The 19,527-nt window shown below is 41.8% G+C and overlaps 1 protein-coding gene across 1 annotated transcript in view; it reads left to right on the top strand.

The window, feature by feature from the left end:
- The first annotated feature begins 576 nt into the window (after positions 1 to 576).
- Positions 577 to 19,527, top strand: part of PATL1 (PAT1 homolog 1, processing body mRNA decay factor) — a 278,312-nt gene continuing 259,361 nt past the window's right edge. Inside the window, exon 1 of the mRNA XM_085651893.1 lies at positions 577 to 793. Within this exon, the coding sequence (XP_085508019.1) occupies positions 779 to 793 (15 nt within the window). The 5' untranslated portion in view covers positions 577 to 778. The remainder of the gene's footprint in view (positions 794 to 19,527) is intronic.

The following is a 19,527-nucleotide window of genomic DNA, read 5'->3' as shown; positions in this document are numbered from 1 at the left end:
AGTGCTTACTAACCCTGACGAATCGTTGTTAAAACACTTTGCAAAACTTTTATCTTCAAGGTGGCGAAAACAGCACAACGCTAACTACAAGAGCTAGTAAACAAACTCGAATATACTAAAACACTCTTGAATTTCAACGGATCCAGTCCATTTATGTCGAATAAACTCACCCTGCACCCAAGCAATGATGTTCTGGGGTCTAATTTGGATACTACCGCTGGGGGTAAACGGTCAGTTTATTCCATAAAAAGCATTGTATTCTCTTGTAGAATGATCGGAGTAGAAAATGCACATAAAATATGCCGCACAACCTTACTAACAATACCATAACATCAGTGTATGCCAGGATGTACCACTTAAAAATCTACGTAGGCTCTTAAAATAAAGTTATATTTTATTAAAAAAAAAAAACACGATGACTTGTTTACTGCCCTTTAACACCTTCTTTTATTTCTTTGACCAGAGGTGCCTCCCAGAGAGACAAGCTCATGAACTTCTAAAAAACACAATCACTGACATAGAAGACGGACCAAGAATGCCAACATTCTGACGTTGCGTGCGTCGTACGTCACCTTCACGCGCCGAAGAAGGGCGGGGCTATAGCCGCGGATGGTGATAGTGGTTGGTGCAGGACTCGAAAAGGGGTAGCCATCCACAGCTTCAACCGACGTGATTTTGCGCCTGCGCGGCAAAGGGACCGCGAGCCGCGCCCCGAGAACGTATCAGCGGCGCGAGCCACCGCCGCGCGGACTGGGGCCCTGCGCCCTTCAGGAAGACAATGTTCCGATACGAGGTAAGCGCATGCGCGCAGCCGTTCATCTCCCGCGAGGGCGGGAAAGAAGGGAGGGAGTGGCGTGTCTCTACGGCAACGGCAGAGCATAGAGTGGAGGTATAGGGAAGTGCAATAGTAGGATTTTAAGGGTTGGCCATGGAGTGACTAATAGAAGTAAAACAATTTGAGGAAGAAGCGAAAGTCTGTAGAAGTTTTCTGTGTGCACCTGTGTACCATTTTCATGACTTTGTGTGTGACATGTGTAGTTACGCTTATTACTACTGGAAGGAAGCTGTTGTGCACCCACGGCCCCCTTTTTACGTAGATCGCTGGCTTCTTCTTCGCAATTTCGTCTGAAAAGACTTTTGTAGTATTCAATCCCGTGGCATTTACTCTGTGCAAAACATAAGCGGTTTATCTTCTCTCACTTTGCTTAACGTCTGATAAAGTGTTCTTAATAATTCCTTCAGAAGCATCTGACACATCCTTTGCTATTTTCTTACTTTTTTTATTTATAATTTTTAAGTGGTGATGGAAACCAAGTACTTTTCTAACTGCTGAAATAGACTTTGAAATGTGTGCACTGTTCATTTAGAAGCTATTTAAATGTTGAGTGTAAGGGGAAAAAAATGACAGCCTACACACAGTTGTCAGTTAACTTTACTTGTCTTTATCGAACTACAAACATAGAGGAGTTTGTAAACGTTTTTGCCAAGTACCACGCATCGGGCGTTAGACTAACGCATTTCAGTATGGTGGTGCGTATCACTGCACTGAAATGGAAAGTCAAACATTATAGTGCCTCCTCATTCATCAAAGCGGGAGCGCTGTTGATGTACCATTACTATCTGAATTTAAACTGGAATGGAAGCACGTGGTCCAGGTGTGATTGCTGAGGTCTCCTTGCAGACTTGGGGGCTATCTTAGCTCCTCGCAGCTCTAGCTGCTGCTACAATCTAATACAGTCACCCACACCACACGCTGCCGCATTACTCATGCAACTCGAGACACATTTTGCAGGCAGGTTCAACTGCGCTGAGCGGGTGGCGTCACCAGTTCAGGAAAACGTTTTTGCTGCTGGCGGCAATGAATGGAATTGAGTGCAGCTCGCACCCCGGTGGAAAAAAAATTAGAATTAATTTTGGAAACTGACTTACCTAAGTCGATGACCCCACACCTGAGCAGCTTAGAGTGAAGCTAGCTGTCGTGTCAGCCTGTCCAGAGTACAACAGCAGCCCTCAGAATCTATCATGCCCAGAAGGTTGCGGGCGATGCTGCTGGGAGCGTCCGAGTGAGTCAGTTCTTGTAAACTGCAGCTACCAGCAGGCGCTATATCGTAATCGCCATTCGCTGCTAAGAGGTGGAGTGAGGTTTGTTACCTAAAGCGTATGCTTCTATTAATGTTTTGGTCACAGTCTAGCAGGGCACTAACTCTTTTTTGGGTTGGTGAGCCGCTGTCCACTGTGGTGCCCACTACCTGTCCAACAATCGAACTTCACTTTCTTGCAGCTCCGACCCGAACGCCTGCCTCACTTCAGCAGAGCTGCTCTGTACTAGTTCTGTGACAGGCTGGCTAGACCGTGCAGCTGGTATGATCGCCGGTAAGTGCTCAGCTCGTTAGAATTGAATTCATTTAGAGTAGTTAAAAAGTTGAAAGTAAAGCTTAAACTAGTCTAGTGTTTTTGAAATAATACAGGCAGGCCTGGCTGTGATCTATGTGTGCCTCAGTCTCCTGAGGAGTACCCTGAAGATAAATGCCCGGTTCTGTAGTCGACTGAGGCGGGTTGAGTCAGCTGAGTCATACTGTTGAGTTGACTCTCTATTTAATTTAATATATGCAGCTGAGAAGAGATCCATGTTTGGGGCCTATCACATTCTGTTTTGGGAGGCTCAAGTTGGCCGGGGATAGGCCCCGCATGGGACAGAGAGCGGACTTGAGTCCAAACTGATGTTCTGCAGCATGCTAATAATTGATTTTCAGAGCTTGGGGAGTCGGCGTAGGCTGGCTGAGGCAGGATGATTTGTTAATTGTTTTTCATTCCGGCCGCCTGGCAACACAGGTGTTTATCCTGCCTCAGCATGTGCCCCAACCCCTGGAATTGTTGCTTTCTCCTTACAACACTATACCACTCAAGCATAATTACTCTTGCACCATCAGTGAGCCTTGTTTGCATTATATTTAGCATCTATATATTGTTAAAATAATCTGGGTAGCAGCTAGTTCATTTGCAGTGACAGATTTACATAACCAATCTTTAAAAAAATCTACATTTTCAAAAAAAGGAATTGTTTTCTCTTTGGAAAGAGCTCAGTACTTAGATGACCACAACATGTCATAAATCAAAACCTTCTTTCTCTGAATATGTGCAAAACCAGTATAATATAATGTCCAACTGTTTTTAGGACTTCGCTTTACACCTTTGTGATAGTGCAATTTGTATTTATTTGCCCTATTGCATGTTTAGAGCAAAACACCTCCGGGTTTTGCGCTGGCACTTCCCAGCATTCTTTTTTACCTTATTGCATTAGCAACCAATAATGCATGAGACTGAGTGATGGTATAACCTCCTATTTGCACTTGCTATGCTATAAACCTTGCTTTTTTAGGCAAGTGCAGGTCCTGAATGAGCAGATCAATGAGATCATCTTAGCAGCTGCTGTGCTCTGATACTGAGAACTGAAGTCACACAGTCTGTCTCTGGTTAGTGTCCTTCAATTTCTGGTGCATTACAGAAGTTTTAAGATCTTCTTAGGGTTTCTTGTTGTTCTAATGGGGGTCATTTCTGATATTTAAATGTTTTCCTTGTCTTCATTGTTTGACTTTGCTCGTGAGAAAGTGTCACTCATAGTTGGAATGTCGCTCATAATTACTCTGAAATTATGACAATGTCACACATAGCAATCTGAAACCTTGGCAGCTATGTAAACACCAATCTCCAAGATAAAATAAGCAATTTGTAAGAAGACAAGCTGACATTTGACCTCTGTCTTTCAACACACAGCAAATGTGACCAGATATAAACAAGAATTAAAGGTATCTTTATTGCGCATTCACTTACAGATCACCTGCTCTTTGTCAGGAGCTCTCTCGCCAGAACAAACCAGTAGGCCCTTTAAAATAGCTTGCCCATAAAAAAAATCTGACTCGTCATAGCTAGTGAGCAAGCAGAATTATCGTGGCCTGGTATTGATGGTTATTGTTAAAGTACTCTTGGATTGTCCATTATAGGGGGACTAATGCAGTTTGAAGTGGCATTATATCTTCTTGGTATCGCTTATCCTGTGAACTACTGTATAAAAAAGTAGAACACTACATGGTATAAGCAACTTGGAGACTAGAGTGGTGCCCTGCTTTGGAATGTGGCTACTATGTGAGCAAGACAAATGGTGTTAAAGTTCTTCCTATATCGTGTCAAGACCTTTGGCACAGGGTAGAACAGTGATTTACAGCGAGTGGCATAGAAATTATTGTGAACAAGTACAAATTAGGTCATAAAAATAGAAGTTTCAGTATGGGTGTCAATCAAGCCATTTGGCAAACTATTACTTTGCAGGTCTCAAGGTCCGGGTATGTTCTTGATGAATAAAAGTCATATTCAGTACATTAAGGTTACCGCTAGGATAGGGTGTTGTGAACGACCCAATCAAAGAAATATATTTTAAAAAAAAGGCACAGTTTTAGAGAAAAAATAATCTCAGGCGGGGTTTCTAAGGCCAGATAATGTCCAACTGAGACGTGGAATTGGAGGTCATTTTGTGCAGACCATTTAGCCTCCCCCCTCCAGTCAGCTTATTGTTAATATTTATGCACCTCTTGTGCTTTTTTTAGTTTCTGATAATCTCTGCCAAAGAAGTGTGCATTTTTTCTCCAGTTGCAATCTTCTTCCATCTTGTTGTTACATTACAGCGACTCTAATTAAAGAGTTAGTATGGCTTGCTATTGACAGCAAATAACCTTGTAGAAGAGGTCATAGCATTTACTTGTTATTCACTACAAACCCACAAACCATGCCCAGCCCCCATCTCTCCTCTGTCTACCTTCAATACTTGGGTAAGGGCTTCTGAAAAGTATTGGTTGTCGTAAGCATCTTGGCAGTATTTGTAGGTGAAATATATAAATACTGTGACTAAACGTTCGAGTAGGTCGACCTCTTCATACAAAACCAAATGTTTATGGTATCAGGAATGAACAGCCTGTATGTATTGGTTGAGAGAGACGGTTACAGAGCATGCATATTTTTAATAAATTCTTATGGCAGTTTGGCCCTGAACTATTTTGTAATAATTCATTTTCAGTATTTGATAATTACTCCAAGTTGTTTTGAAAAAATAAATGTATTTCTTTGTTTAAACATTTTTTTTTAATTGATATTTTGATAAACCATACAGATCAGTTCATTTATAACGTTTATGATTTTATTTCTTATAATCGAATAAAGAATATTGATTGGGTGGTGTCTTTATCTTTCTCTCTCTCTCTTTCTCTCTCTCTTTCTCTTCTCTTCTCTCTCTTTCTCTTCCAATCACCTTTAATATCCTGTATTTTTAAGTCCTGTTGCTTGATCAAGGTTTGCAATTGAGGATTTCACAATTATGCATATTAGGTCTGAGTTTCAACCAAGTAGTGTACAGTTGACTTTCTCAAAAATCTAACCATATAAATATAATTAACGATCCATCACAAAAAAGCACACAGGCTAATTTGAACAAGTATATATGTACACTTGGAAAAAGATGACTATTGAACGTGAGTAAATATTTCTGTGTGTGTGGATAGTGACCTCCACATAATCCGGTAGCTCACATATATAACACCCCAAAAGACCTGTACTATTCAAAGCTATGTTCATTTTGCAGGGTATGAGCAAACCACTGGAAAGATTGTAATTGTGACCCTGCTGTGATTCATATAGACAAACACCTTTATACCCCTTCATCATTGGTTCAATTCATAACACCAATTGCATTTATTATCATGTGTTTGGATTACACGAGCAAGATGCTTTTTAATTCACAAAGGTTGTCTTGTGGACTGTTAGATTACAGCTACAGAGGATGTATTTCAAGGAGTAGTCTTCATTTTCTTATGAGAATTCCATTTTCCCTTGAACAAGCTTAAATGCTTAGATTTTTAGAAATATTCTAAAACAAGTAGAAGTAATAACATGTGAAAAACATTTTCCCCTATTGAATAATCCCTTCATCTACGCCGTCTCCAATTTTTAGTCTGATGCCTTCCACTTCCCACCCTTGAAACAGATTTAATCCGGCACTTGTTAGAAGTGAATCTCAGATTGTTCCCTGTGTTGGAATGGACTGAAGAAATGTTTGTATACAGTTACAATGCAACACATTTGCAGGCACACACATACTTTGCAGAGCAACAAAGCTCTGTGAAGGTCACTATCAACACACACACACAAATATTTACTCACGTTCAATAGTCATCTTTTTCCACGTGTACATATATACTTGTTCACATTAGCCGCTGTGCTTTTTTGTGATGGATCGTTGGATGGATGATGCATGTCCTATTGACCAGGCTGTATAGAACCGTTATTGGGATGGATAAGTGCACACATTTCCAAGGTACAATACGATATAGTTTTTTTTAGTTACTTAAGATCATACACATTACTAATACACAGAATAATGTCAATGGAGCTTTCTGTTACAGGAATATGTGATAACAGTAATTCACATTAATGTGGTCCTTTTAATGATGGCTAGATTAATATGCAGTTGTTCAATACAACATGATGTTACTGTGTGATAGACGAAACACACTTGTCTAAAATGCACCAAAATGTGTTGGATGAAAACACACAGTTATGACACACATCTTGATACGGTCCTCTCTGTGCTGGATAAAAACACTTTACTAATAAACAGCATAATGTTAAAAGAGTGTACTGTTAACTCCTTCCACGCGGGGGTAATTCCCCCGCAGGGCGTGAGGGCGGCGACGCTGTGCTCGTGACGAGCCCAGCTCGTCATGAGGCACAGTGGAGCTGTGCTCATGACGAGCTGAGCGAGTCACGACCCTGCCCACTGATTGATTCTCCCGCACAGGCGGGGAATCAACTGCGCGTGGGCGGGCCAGCTCCACTGTGCCTCATGACGAGCTGGGCTCGTCATGAGCACCGAAGCGGTTAAAGGAATATGCGATAACACTAAATCACATTAATATGGTACTTTGGGTGTTTACAGAGTCCAGAACAGACATTCATATGCTTGATACACACACAAAGTTGTGGCAGTGTCTATTATATGTTAAGAATCTCAACACAATTCTGTAACATGCACCATGATGTTCTCTTTTTTGCAATGCATAGAAGCTCACATACTATACACATGGTCACATGAATTGCCTACCACAATGTCCTCAATCTGGTGGATAAAAACACGCCAGTGATTTTTTTTTTTTTTTCAGAGTGCAGGTGAATAGCACACAGAGTTAAAACATGCACTTTGATGCTGTAATGAGTTTGATGGACTACAATTCATAAACAATTCATATTTACTGACACCAGAGGGGACCAGTCTCTCACTGGAACAAGTTTAGAGGCTTAGGTTTTTGGGACTATTCTGAAGCAAGTAGAAGTAACAACATTTTAAAAACATTTTCACCTATGGAATAATCCCTTCATCTATGCCATTTCCAATTTTTAGTCTGATTGTTTCCACTTCCAACCTTGGAAACAGATTTAATCCGGCACTTGTTAGAAATGAATCTCAGATTGTGGACAGTTACAAAGTAGCACATTTGCAAGCACACCAATAATTTGCAGAGCAACAAAGCCCTCTGAAGATCACTACCCCCACACACAGAAGTATTTACTCACATTCAGTAGTCCTCTTTTTGCAAGTATACATGTATACTTGTGCACATTAGCACCTGTGCTTTTTTTATGATGGATGATGCATGTCCTATGAACCAGGCCTGTATAGAGCCCTCATTGTGATGGATGAGTGCACACATTTCCAAGATACAATACAATATCGTTTTTTAGGTCTCGCCTGACCCAGCGCATGCGCTGGTCTGGCGAGACTTATTGAGAGGGCTCCAAAAAGTGCTACCAGGCCAGCCTAGAGCTACAGTTCATGTGCGCGGGCGCTGCGCTTTACCGCGATTACTTTCACTTTCGCGGCTGCTTGGCATAGCTAATAGGTCTCGCTTTTGGGACCATATATAATATTTAGTTATGCAACTGTTGCATGGCTAAACATTTATAAGGTCCCAAAGGCGAGTCCTACTGGCTATGCCAATGCTTGTTTTAGTTATCTAAGATCATACACAACTAATACACAGCATAATGTCATAGGAGCTTTCTGTTAAAAGAATATGTGATAACACTAATTCACATTAATGTTGTACTTTTAATGATGGCTAAATTAACATGAACTTGTTCAATTCAACATGATGTGACTGTGTGATAGAAGAACCACACTTGTCTAAAATGCACCAAAAGGTGTCCTCATTGTATTGGATAAAAACACAAAGTTGTTTACACATCTTGATACAGTCCTCATTGTGATGGATAAAAACACTTTACTAATACACAACATAATGTTAATGAAGCTTACTGTTAAAGGAATTTGCAATAACACTAAATCACATTAATATAGTACTTTTAATGAAGCTACATTAATATGAACGTGTTCAATGCAACATGATGTGACTGTGATAGAAGAAGTGCCGCTCGCAGGCTTTGGCATTCTTCTTCACCGGCTGGGCTTTTAATTGAGGACCTGATCGGCGGCTGCGGGCGACGACACGCTGCTCTCAGAGGAAACGGTGTTTTTAGTTTGAACCTTTCACATTCGGGACTGCGAGGACCAGGGCGCCTTGCGTACCACTCACCTGCTGCACCTGGTTCCTCTTCCCGACTCCTCCCCTGTCATCTACATCATGCCTAAAATGCACCAAAGTGTGGTCCTCATTGTGTTGGATAAAAACACACAATTTTGACAATCATCTTGATACAGTCTTCAGTGTGATAGATAAAAACACCACCATCTGTAATAGGCACCATAATATTTCTTGTGGCAGATAAAGGCACACAAACCTGTCTCACACAATTTAACATGGTCCTCAGTTTGACCTATAAAGTCCAAATAGGAGCATAAGCCACATTTATGCTTTACAATTGCTGCTATATAAAAGAGCACATTCTTGGGACACACAAATGAAGTGGTTTTCAGTGTCCAGAAGAAAGGTTCATATGCTTGATACACATGTAAAGTTGTGGCAGTGTCTATTACATGTTAGAAACACAAAAGAAAACTGTAACATATGCTTTGCTATGCTCCTTTTTGCAATGTATAAAAGCTCACAAGCTATACACATGGTCATCTGAATTGCATACCACAATGTAGTCCTCATTTTGATGGATAAAACACGCATGTGTTTTTTTTCCATCAGAGTGTGGTGTAATATCACATAGAGTTAAAACATACACTGTGATGTCGTTATGAGTTTGATGGACTAAAATTCTTAAACAATTCATATTTATTGACACCAGAGGGGACCAATCTCACATGAATACAGTCATAATGAGGAATTGGTCTACTTCTATTAAGAATCTTACGCTAGCCATATTATGGTATGCCAGCACATCACAAAGTCTCTGCAATGAATTACAAATGAGATAAACCAACATGCAGTTGTAGTGTACTGCATGAAATTGCCCTCCTGGTGATATTTAAAACATGCACATCCATGTAAAACACTATATGAAATTGTCTTCTATGATAAATAGATAGCATGATGTGCTCCTTAATGTGATGTATCAAAGCAAGCGATCTTGAAACCCGTCATGGCATCTAGTGCTTATTGCACTTGATAAACCCAAATTAATTTGTTACATACAATGATATAATCCTATTTATTATGGAAATATGTTAATTCTTGGTAACAGTACTTTAGGTACTAGCACAACTTTGCAACAGACCTAGTGGTGTGGTCATCACAGTGATAGGAAAAAGCTCAGATGTGTAACACACAACATCATGCGGTCCTCATTGTGATGGCTAAAATAAAACTGCTGTGATGCACACCATGACTTGATCCAAAGTATGATAATAGTAGCTCACATATATAACATATCAAAACACCTGTAACACTCAAAGCTACTGTCATTTTACAGGGCAGGAGCAAACCACTGGCAAGATTGTGATTGTGACCCTGCTGGTATTTTATTTTTTTTAAGGTTTGCAAAGAAAGTTTTATTCGGTTAACACGTTTCGACCAAACTGGTATTTCTCAAAACCAATACATAAGTGGTGATTGTGCCCTATCACCTATAAACACCAAGCTCACACCTGAGTAAACATAGTGAAAAGGCTTTGTTGGACCTTGTACGATGCCCAGAACCTTGGAAGAAAAACTGGCATTAACCGGTCTAGGCAACGTAGATAAATTAACATAATTGCATGATTTACCTTATGCGTTCACATGATCACAAAATATATATGGTCATAAAAAATATATAAAAATATCTTAACAGATAAACATTTAAGATCTAAGTTTCTAAACTTGCATAATTAATGAAAAGCACACACGACATGGGTACATCGTGAAATGCCACCCGAAAATAACAAATCCAATGCCTGTCATCTCAGCACACCCTGCGCAGCCGCCACGCCGCTCTGCAACCATGACCCTGTTGTGATTCATGAAGCTTTTTCAATAAAGGATTTAATAGCGCACAAAGTTGCAATATGAAATGTGATATAATCATTTTAATGGTCTAAACTATCAAAAACAACTCCTGCTTATCAGCACCTGAGGGGAACAATCTTTCAGGAGTGCACTCAGAATGGGGTACAGTTCTGCCTCTATCAAGCATCTTAAGGCAGCCTTATGACATTTCTGTGCAGTGTAATGCCGGCGGTGGGGAACGCGAGTCTTACAATGAAGGGCTCAGCTTCTCGAATTATGTATCAGTTCCCGATCGCGTTCCTCCTCTGCTGCCTCGTCTCTCCCTGGTATGCCAACAATGCGGAAGTCATGTTATGTTATGTTATGTTACGACTATTTATTGTGCGCACAGATACTCCAGCCAAGGAGCGTCCTGGCGCAGAGACAAGGTAGCACGTAACACAACCACAGGCTAAAAACAGAAACTAAGAAACAGCTAAAACAAGAAGGTTTTTATAGCCCTCCGAAAGGTCAGAAGGTCCTCCAGCAAGCGGATTTCAACAGGCAAGGAGTTCCATGCTGACGCAGCCATTGCCCTAAACGAGCGGCCTCCCATGCGGCTAAGCCTGAATCTGGGAACCACCGCAAGGGCCAGACCCTGAGAGCGAAGGCTACGGGCAGGGACATACAAAGACAGACAACTCGACAGGATTTCCGGGCCTGTACCTCTCAAGATTTTAAAAGCAAGGCACAAAACCTTGAAGAGGATGCGCTTCCTGACCGGAAGCCAGTGTAGGGAGCGAAGGACACCTGTCACTGAGCAGAATCTGGGCAAGCCAACAATCGCCCTCGCCGCATCATTCTGAACCCGTTGTAAGCGGGTTAGTTCAGCCTGGTTAGCCCCAGCCAGGAGAGAGCTGGCGTAATCCAGGCGGGAGATGATAGTAGCCTGGATCACCAGCTGCCTGGTCGGGGCGTCAAAGAACTTGAGAACAGGTCTCAAGCCCCTCAGGAGACCGAAACAACAGGCCGCGGTTCTTTTAGTATGGCCTACAAAGGAGAGGCCCGCATCCAGCCATACCCCCAGATTTTTCACTTCCGATACCGGAATCGGAGTAGGTCCCAACTCTGAGGGCCACCAGTGGTCACCCCACAGCTCCACTCCCTTCCCGACGACCATCACCTCTGTTTTAGTGGCGTTTAGCTGAAGGCAATTGCCTGTCAGCCAGCTAGCCACCGCCTTCAGTCCGGACTGAAACCTGGGGGCCTCAATCTCCGCATCCCCACTGAGAGTAACCGCCAGCTGAGTGTCGTCAGCATATGAGACCAAAGTAAGGCCCCACTGCCTAGCGACATCAGCCAGCGGTCTCACGTAAAGATTGAACAACGTGGGGCTCAGCGAGGACCCTTGCGGAACCCCCATGGCCAGTGGTTGGTAGTTGGACTTGAAGGGAGGGATGGCAACACAGAAGGAGCGGTCATCTAAAAAGGAGCGGAACAATTGCAACACCTGACCGCCAATGCCAGTCTCCTCGAGCCGACGCAGGAGGATGCTGTGGTCTACCGTATCAAAGGCGGCGCTAAGATCTAACAAAATAAGCGCCGCCGTTTGACCAGCATCCAACCTTGCCCGGAGATGTTCCACCATCACAAGTAGCGCAGTTTCCGTACTGTGCCCAGCACGGAATCCGTTTTGTGTGGGGTCGAGGGCATTGGTCCGAGTCAGATGTTCAGACAGGGCCAGGTTGACGTGGGCCTCCGTGATCTTGGCTGGCCAGGGTAACAACGAGATGGGGCGATAGCTTTCAGGCTTGGAAGGGTCCAGGGTGGGCTTTTTAATGATCGGGGACACCACAGCTTGTTTCCACTTAGATGGAACAGTTCCCGTTTCCAAGGAGAGGTTGACAAGGGAGCATACGGCTGTACGCCCCATAAAAGCTTGGTCTCGGAAGAGAGCAGGCCTTACTGGATCGGATGGGGACCCAGATTTGACTTGCAGCGCAAGTTTGTCAAAACCATCCAAGGTGAGGGGGGGAAAAACAAGCAGTGTAGTCTGATGGTGGACCCCATTTATACTTTCCTCAGTGAACCCTATGCTAGGGAATGTCCTATATATAGCTTGGACCTTCCCCAAGAAGTAACATGCAAGGGATTCACAATGGGAAAGGGAGCTCACGGTCGTAGAGGTAGTCCGCTTCGCTGTGAGATCTTTTACGGCCTTAAAGATAGCTTTTGACGGATTCGGACTGTTCCGGAATTCGGTGGCATAAAAAGCCGCACGGGCTCGGCAGATAGCTCGATGGTAGAGCTTAACGGACTTGGCGTATGCAGCTTTTAGATCAGCCCCATAGGTTTTCCTCCAAGCCCTCTCTGCTCGTCTACAGGCACCCTTTAGGGCCCGGAGAGTGCCATCATACCAGGGACTCGACTCTCTGGGATTGATTTTAGTTGAAAGACTCGTGTTCCCCACCGCCGGCATTACACTGTACAAAAATTTCAATACATCACGCATTCTGCCAGAAATCATCCGCTTCACATGGGATGTACATCGTACGTGAGGAGAAGAACCATGTGAGGCCCCCACGAGAACCATTCACAAAGCTCCGGATTGAAAGCCATTAACAAGTCCCCCCCCTGTCATCACCAAATTATTTTGAAGCGTGAATATCATATTAAAGCATAAGCAACCGCCACAGGCGTTTCTGGACACAAGAGAAAAAGGACCACACCTCTTGCGTTCATAAGGCATCATCAGCCGCGAGAATTCCCTCACCTCAAATGTGAATGACCAAGTCCTGGTCCTGAGGAGAACCCTGAAATCAAATAGGGTTCTGAAACGCGTTGACCCCACCCAGCTAGTAGCAATTACCACCAATGAACCGACCCATACCGAGTACAAACAGGACATTTAAGCCTGGTGTAACTGTTTAACTGCTTTGCTGGTTATGGCAGGTGTATGTATTGAAACACATAACTGAATTGTACCGCCATTGTTCTTTATGTTAAAATAAGGACTGGTCTATTGTTTTGTCATGTTTGTTCGTTTCCTAAGTATTTGTTATATGTCCAAAGTACTGTTACCATTGTGTTGTTGATATATGTTTGTACTAATTGTTCTTCTTTAAGACATGAAAGAAATGTCCATCTTGTTTGTTCCACAAATAAATGAACAAATAACAAGTGTAATGAAAACACTATAACTACTTGAGAATCTAAGGTGGTTATTTAGGAATGCATTTATTCCAAAACGTACGTCCAGACCTTTTTCTTGTTTCCAACTGTCTAAAAGTGGCACTTTAAAAATTGAGGCTTGAAATATGAATTTACCATTCAAGATGGTTTTAAATTACTGATACCATTCATGACTTTCCTACCTGCTCCCAATCAAAAATTAACACTTATTAAATGTAATAAGGTACCCAATGTTATGCTATGAAAGAGGCAGGCCTTGCAATAGTGACTACCAGGACATGTCAAATTAAAAACTACATGTCCAACTTTTTTTGTTAAATAATCTGCACCCTGCCCTATGTGCTTTTGAGGGCCTACCCTAAAGGTGGCTTATATGTACGCAAAAGAATGGTTTAGGCTTGGTAAAAGGTTTATTTTGACAGGTGGAAATGGCAGTTTACAATTGCACCCATAAGCTGCAATGGCAGACCAGGACAGATTCAAAAAAGGCTACTTAAGTGGGTGGCTCAATAAGTGCTGCAGGGACACTAATAGCATTTAATTTATAGGCCCTGGGTACATGCAGTATCACTTCACTAGGTACTTGCAAATAAATTAAATGTGACAATGGGGTGTGTAGTCTAATTTTATCATGTTTTAGGGGATGTGAACAAGCACTTTAGCACTCCTAAGGCCACCAAAAGCAAATTCAGAAATATAGTGGGGGTGAAGGCAAAAAGCTTTGGGGACGACTACCCTAAGGCTGACTGGTCTAACAAGCATTGACTTGTAACGCACTCTGTGATACTTTTCTCCTGGTAATGTTTAAAGCATGCACAACCCTGCAACACACAGTATGAAAATGTCCTCTGTGATGAATAGGCACTCGCTCATATTACTAACAAACACCATGATGTGGCCCTCAATGTGATGTATCGAAGAACAAAACCTTGTAACATGCCACATTATCTGTTTCTCAGTGTGAATGGTAAAACCACATGCAATTGTAATATACTAGATGATATAGTCCTTATTGAATAGAAAAAAATGTCATGCTTCATAACAGTAGCATTGATAACAGCACACATTTGCATCAGACCTAACGGTGAGGTCATTGTTATGATAGGAGAAAAGGTCAGATGTTTAACACACAATATCATATGGTGCTTGTTGTGATGGATAACAGATCACACTTTTTTGACACACACTAAGATATGATCCATAGGATGGTAATAGAAGCACAGACCTATCGGGCACCTAAACATATGTAAAACTCATAGATACAGAAAGACAAACACCTATGTATCCCCCTTTTAGAGGTCAAAATAGGTTCAGCTCTACTCTTACCTTCCAGGTCTTATCTGAGCGACCTCAAGTTCTTATGTTGAATTTGACGTTTAACCAGCTTTTCACAATTTATGGACAGAATTTACTTACAAATTGTCAAATGCGATGATAAGAGTTGGATGAATGGGATACTCTATCACAAACGAGATGGAGATCCCGTCTGCAGTTTTACAAGTGCTACAATGCCTAATCCGGGCCCTACATTTTTACCGCTTTAAGAATATAGCACATGTGGCTGGAAACTGAAAAGCAGCTCTTCACTTCGCAAATGTCCAAATTACCAACTGAATTGAGGATGCAGATCTACACAAATTCAAAGGGAAACACAGTGAAAGATGGATATTATAGCAGTCAGCAACTATTTTTTAAAGGTATTTTGTATATAATACACTATTTTAAATCCAGTATGGTCAGGTAAAAAAATATATGCTGGATGAAATAAGAAAGCCGTGTTTGCTAAATGCATATGTTTTTTTAACAAATATATACTGTACCAAATAGGAAGACGCTATATGTAAAATATAATCTGGTCCTCATAAGCAGACCTGTATAAAAAAACACACCGGTCCTGGTAAAGCTGTTTGCTGTCTTTATGTAGTGTGTAAATATAGTCTTCATAACTCTTGGATACGGGAAATATGCGGTCCTCATAAGGGGGTTATGTCAGAAAGTCTCAAAACGATTCCCATTATCGTTTATTGAAAATCTGATAACTTTCATACTGTCATTAAAGTATAAACATAAAATGTATGATCATTTTGATTCTCTGATGATCAGAAAGAGTGGCCCTCATAATGTAGGTTTTTTCACTGTTTTTCATAGAGTGATATAAACGTGTGTGTGTGTGTGTGTGTTTGTTACGTGTACGTGTGTGTGGGTTACGTGTACAAAGAACTGTAAAGTTGTGTACCCTGCCAATGCTTCCAGGCAGACTTCTAGCCTTCCCAGATGTCTGACCTTTCATTCACGGCTTAGGATACATTGCACTGACTCAGCATCTTATTTTTAACACTGCACCCACTCTGTCTCACATGTAATTTGACGGCATAATATGTGATTAAACTTCAGAAGGATATACTGTTGTCCAACAATTCAAAATGGCATGCTATTCTAAAGCACCAGATAATTTGTTAAATAGGTATTCATCTGCTTGTGCAGAAAATGATCGCCCAGGAATTGTTTCATTTTAACAAAGACTGTCCTCCCACTTATGAATTATTGATAAAATAGAAACGTTGCGTTGGAAAAAAATATTCTGGTTATAGGTAGTAGGTTTCAATTTATACAAAATGCTTAACAAGCAACATCAGTGCTAACTTCTGTCAGACACCAAACAGGCATAGCATGAGTTGCAGCAGTACAAGAGTTACTTAAACTCTTGGCTGATACAGTATGTAGAGCAGCAGAAGAAAAATCTCACACCTGCCCCTACTGTGTAACACATTAGCTTCTGTTATGTGGGCACGGTAGATAATGCAGGACGATCAGCTGTAGTGCAGGTTACAAATCTAAGGGCCAATTCAGAAAGGTATTTATGAGCATGTGTAGTAGTACTGCTTCACATACTCCATAAATGCAATTTACAAAGCTGTGGATATAGGCTTACAGTCCTATCCCTGATGTGCAGAGTTCTCTGTCACAAATACATGGAACTCTGCACTAGCAGTTGCATGTTTTAATTGTAGATGTGGCAATTGGAAGTTACTGGAAAGCAGGTAATACCTACTCAAATGTGGGTGGAGAAAATGGACAATTAAATCGCAGCACAGGACGGGACATACAAATTAAATAAAAACATACAAAAGAGTGAGTTGCAATTCAAAAAAGTTACACCAAAATCAGTATTGCAGCCCAAACAGGCTCCAATCTATTCCAGCCAATCAATTCTTTGAGTAAATTGCACATGGCCACTCACAATTAGTGCAAAGGAATCACACTTAAACCAAGGGAAGCAGGAAATAAAACTACCATCATAAATCCTAAAACCTTGAAAATATAAATAAAGAAAAGTCGTATGTCTTTAAACATTGCAGACACGCATATAAATCACATTGTACATTTGTTAAACGTTTACAAAATAAATAAACAGTATATAGCTTTAAACATTGCTGACACACACATCACACTGTACAAATGTAAGAAAAAAATATTAGAGTTGTTCCTGTATAAATTGCAGCCACCTATACAAATCACTTTGTAAAAATAACAGAGAAACATACTTGGAAAATTATAAATAGACATACAAGCAGTGAAGCACAACTGTAGCTGAGGTCTTGCTCCTCTGTGTCTGGTAGCACAATGGGGTGGGAGCAGAGACCCGAGTGTGGCTGCATCTGTCTGCTTTCCCTTATGATGATTGTCAGTTTGAACTTATTTTCTTTAAGTGATACTTGTTCCCCTGTTTTTTTTTTTCTTTTTTCTTGTTTTTTTTTTCTCGTAGTTCTTTATACTGTAAACAGAGATCTCTGCCTGCACTATATAGAATTACCTTTGTGTGGATATGGGCCTAAAATATTCTCTGGCAGGACGGTCACAGAAAGGTGTTAATTTTATCAGAGATCTATACAAGGGCACCTCTCCTAAACCCTTCACCGAACTACTAGCAGAAAAGGAGAATGAGCTGACCAACGTTGACATGTCCAATTATTTTAAACTTACAGTCCGAATATCTAAGCATTCAACAAAACTAGTTGACCCCTCTCTACCCCTCAGACTATCCCAGCTGCTCAAGAGCTGCCACATAGTGTCAAGCATATATAAACTTCTCCTGTCCAAACCGTATAAGAACCTTACAGTCAACGAGAAGTGGGAAGCAGACCCCAACACCCCTTTTATTGAAATTGATTGGGAACGCATACATATGACTCCCTTTAGGAATAAAGACTTGCATACACTCTCAAAAACAAGATTTATGATTCTAAATAGGGCCTACAGGACACCAGCGAAGCTCCACCAGCTTTTTTCTCATCCACTCTCCCCAATCCTGGAACAGTGACTCTCACACAGGAGATCTACCTACCACAAACGCCAATTCACTGCCCAATTTTGCAATCATTCTGGGACAGGGTCTTCGAATATAAAATACATATAATGCATATCACACCAAATAGAGATCTCATATATTTTGCTTTGATACCCAGATCCACAAATACAAAACTTCAGTGAAAGGGATTTACTTGATTTAATACTCACTCTGGCATGCAAAATAATCCTAGATAACTGGAAACCTTCAAGTTAGTCTCTTTCAAGATGTCGCAGGAGTAGCTAATCTTTTTAGGAGGCGTCAACAACTTACCCCGTGGCGTCCAGCCCACAGGAAAATGTGGAACGCTATGGACTCTTCCTCCTTCATCCTTAAACCCCCATGACCACCTTTAACATTCAATCCACCAAGGGACACATATGAGGGCTACCGTATTTTAGCAGAACAGTACACTATAACTGCCTCAAATGCACATCTCAGGCGCCCCTCAGTGCATCTTTCCGTCAATAGCACGAGCCATTAGTCTTATTATTTTCATTATTATTATTATTATTTGCTATAATTTAATGATGGTATAGAAAGAGCTAACTTTAAGTAAAATGTCTTATTTACTCACTAATAGGCACTTGTACTACAGTACCTCTGCATATGCAAATATTTATTTTACGATTTCTATTTCTAACGGGTCTGCCAACACATGTAGGACTCTGTCTTGATGTTACAATTGTATAGAATGACAGATTTGTGCACTAGTGTCCACCTGCTTTTTATTTCTTTTGTCAATTTTGTTAACCGTCTTCTTATTTCCTTTTGTTTGTATTTCTCTTAAATTCAATTAAAATTATTTGAACAAAAATATTCTTGCAAAGTTACTAGTCACCCTGTGAGAAAGTGCCATCTTTCTTGCATGGTATGCCACACTTTTTGCTGAATGTACTTTGACTGAGTGTGCCCTGGACTCCTGCCAATCAGGTGCCCAGGGCCTATGTTCCTTCCCTAAAACCCAAATTGGCAAACCCTGGCAACATGTCAGCCCCTGGTAAATGGTACCTTAGGTACCCAGGGCCTTGTGACCATGCCGCCTTTGTGAGCTTCTCCAGGCCACTTGCTGTACTCAGCAACTGGCCTCCACCGGTTCTGACTCCCACTCTGGCGGGAAGACTGGCCGGAAACCCCAAGTAAGGACAGGGGATGTGCCAGCCTCTGCCAACACCACCCCTCAGGTGGGGGAGGCGAGGTGAAGCGCATCTCCGGGCTCTCCCCATCTTGAAGATGGGAAGCCCTGCCCAATCAGGACTAGGCTACTGCCCCCCCCACCCCCACAGGAGAGTGGCAGGATAGGGGATGTACCCACCCCAGGGCAGGGACCCAATGGGTCCCTGCCCTTTACCTACCTGTAACGCCCCTAAAACTAGTATTTAGGGGCACCCTGAACCTTTCTTCTTTAGATTCCAGATTCCGAAAAAGCAAAGAAGAGCAAGAAGAAAGAAGACCTGCTATGCAGCTGCTAAGAAGAGGAAGACCCCAACTGCTTTGGCCCCAGCCCTACCAACCCTCGAACCTGCTCCTGCTGAATCCACACACCTCTTGTGGCCAGCAACCTCACAAACC

Source organism: Triturus cristatus, chromosome 4_1 (assembly GCF_964204655.1).
Source record: "Triturus cristatus chromosome 4_1, aTriCri1.1, whole genome shotgun sequence".
Taxonomy (NCBI): Eukaryota; Metazoa; Chordata; class Amphibia; order Caudata; family Salamandridae; genus Triturus; species Triturus cristatus.
Note: the sequence above shows the minus strand (reverse complement) of the source record. Positions and strands in the feature narration are given on the sequence as shown.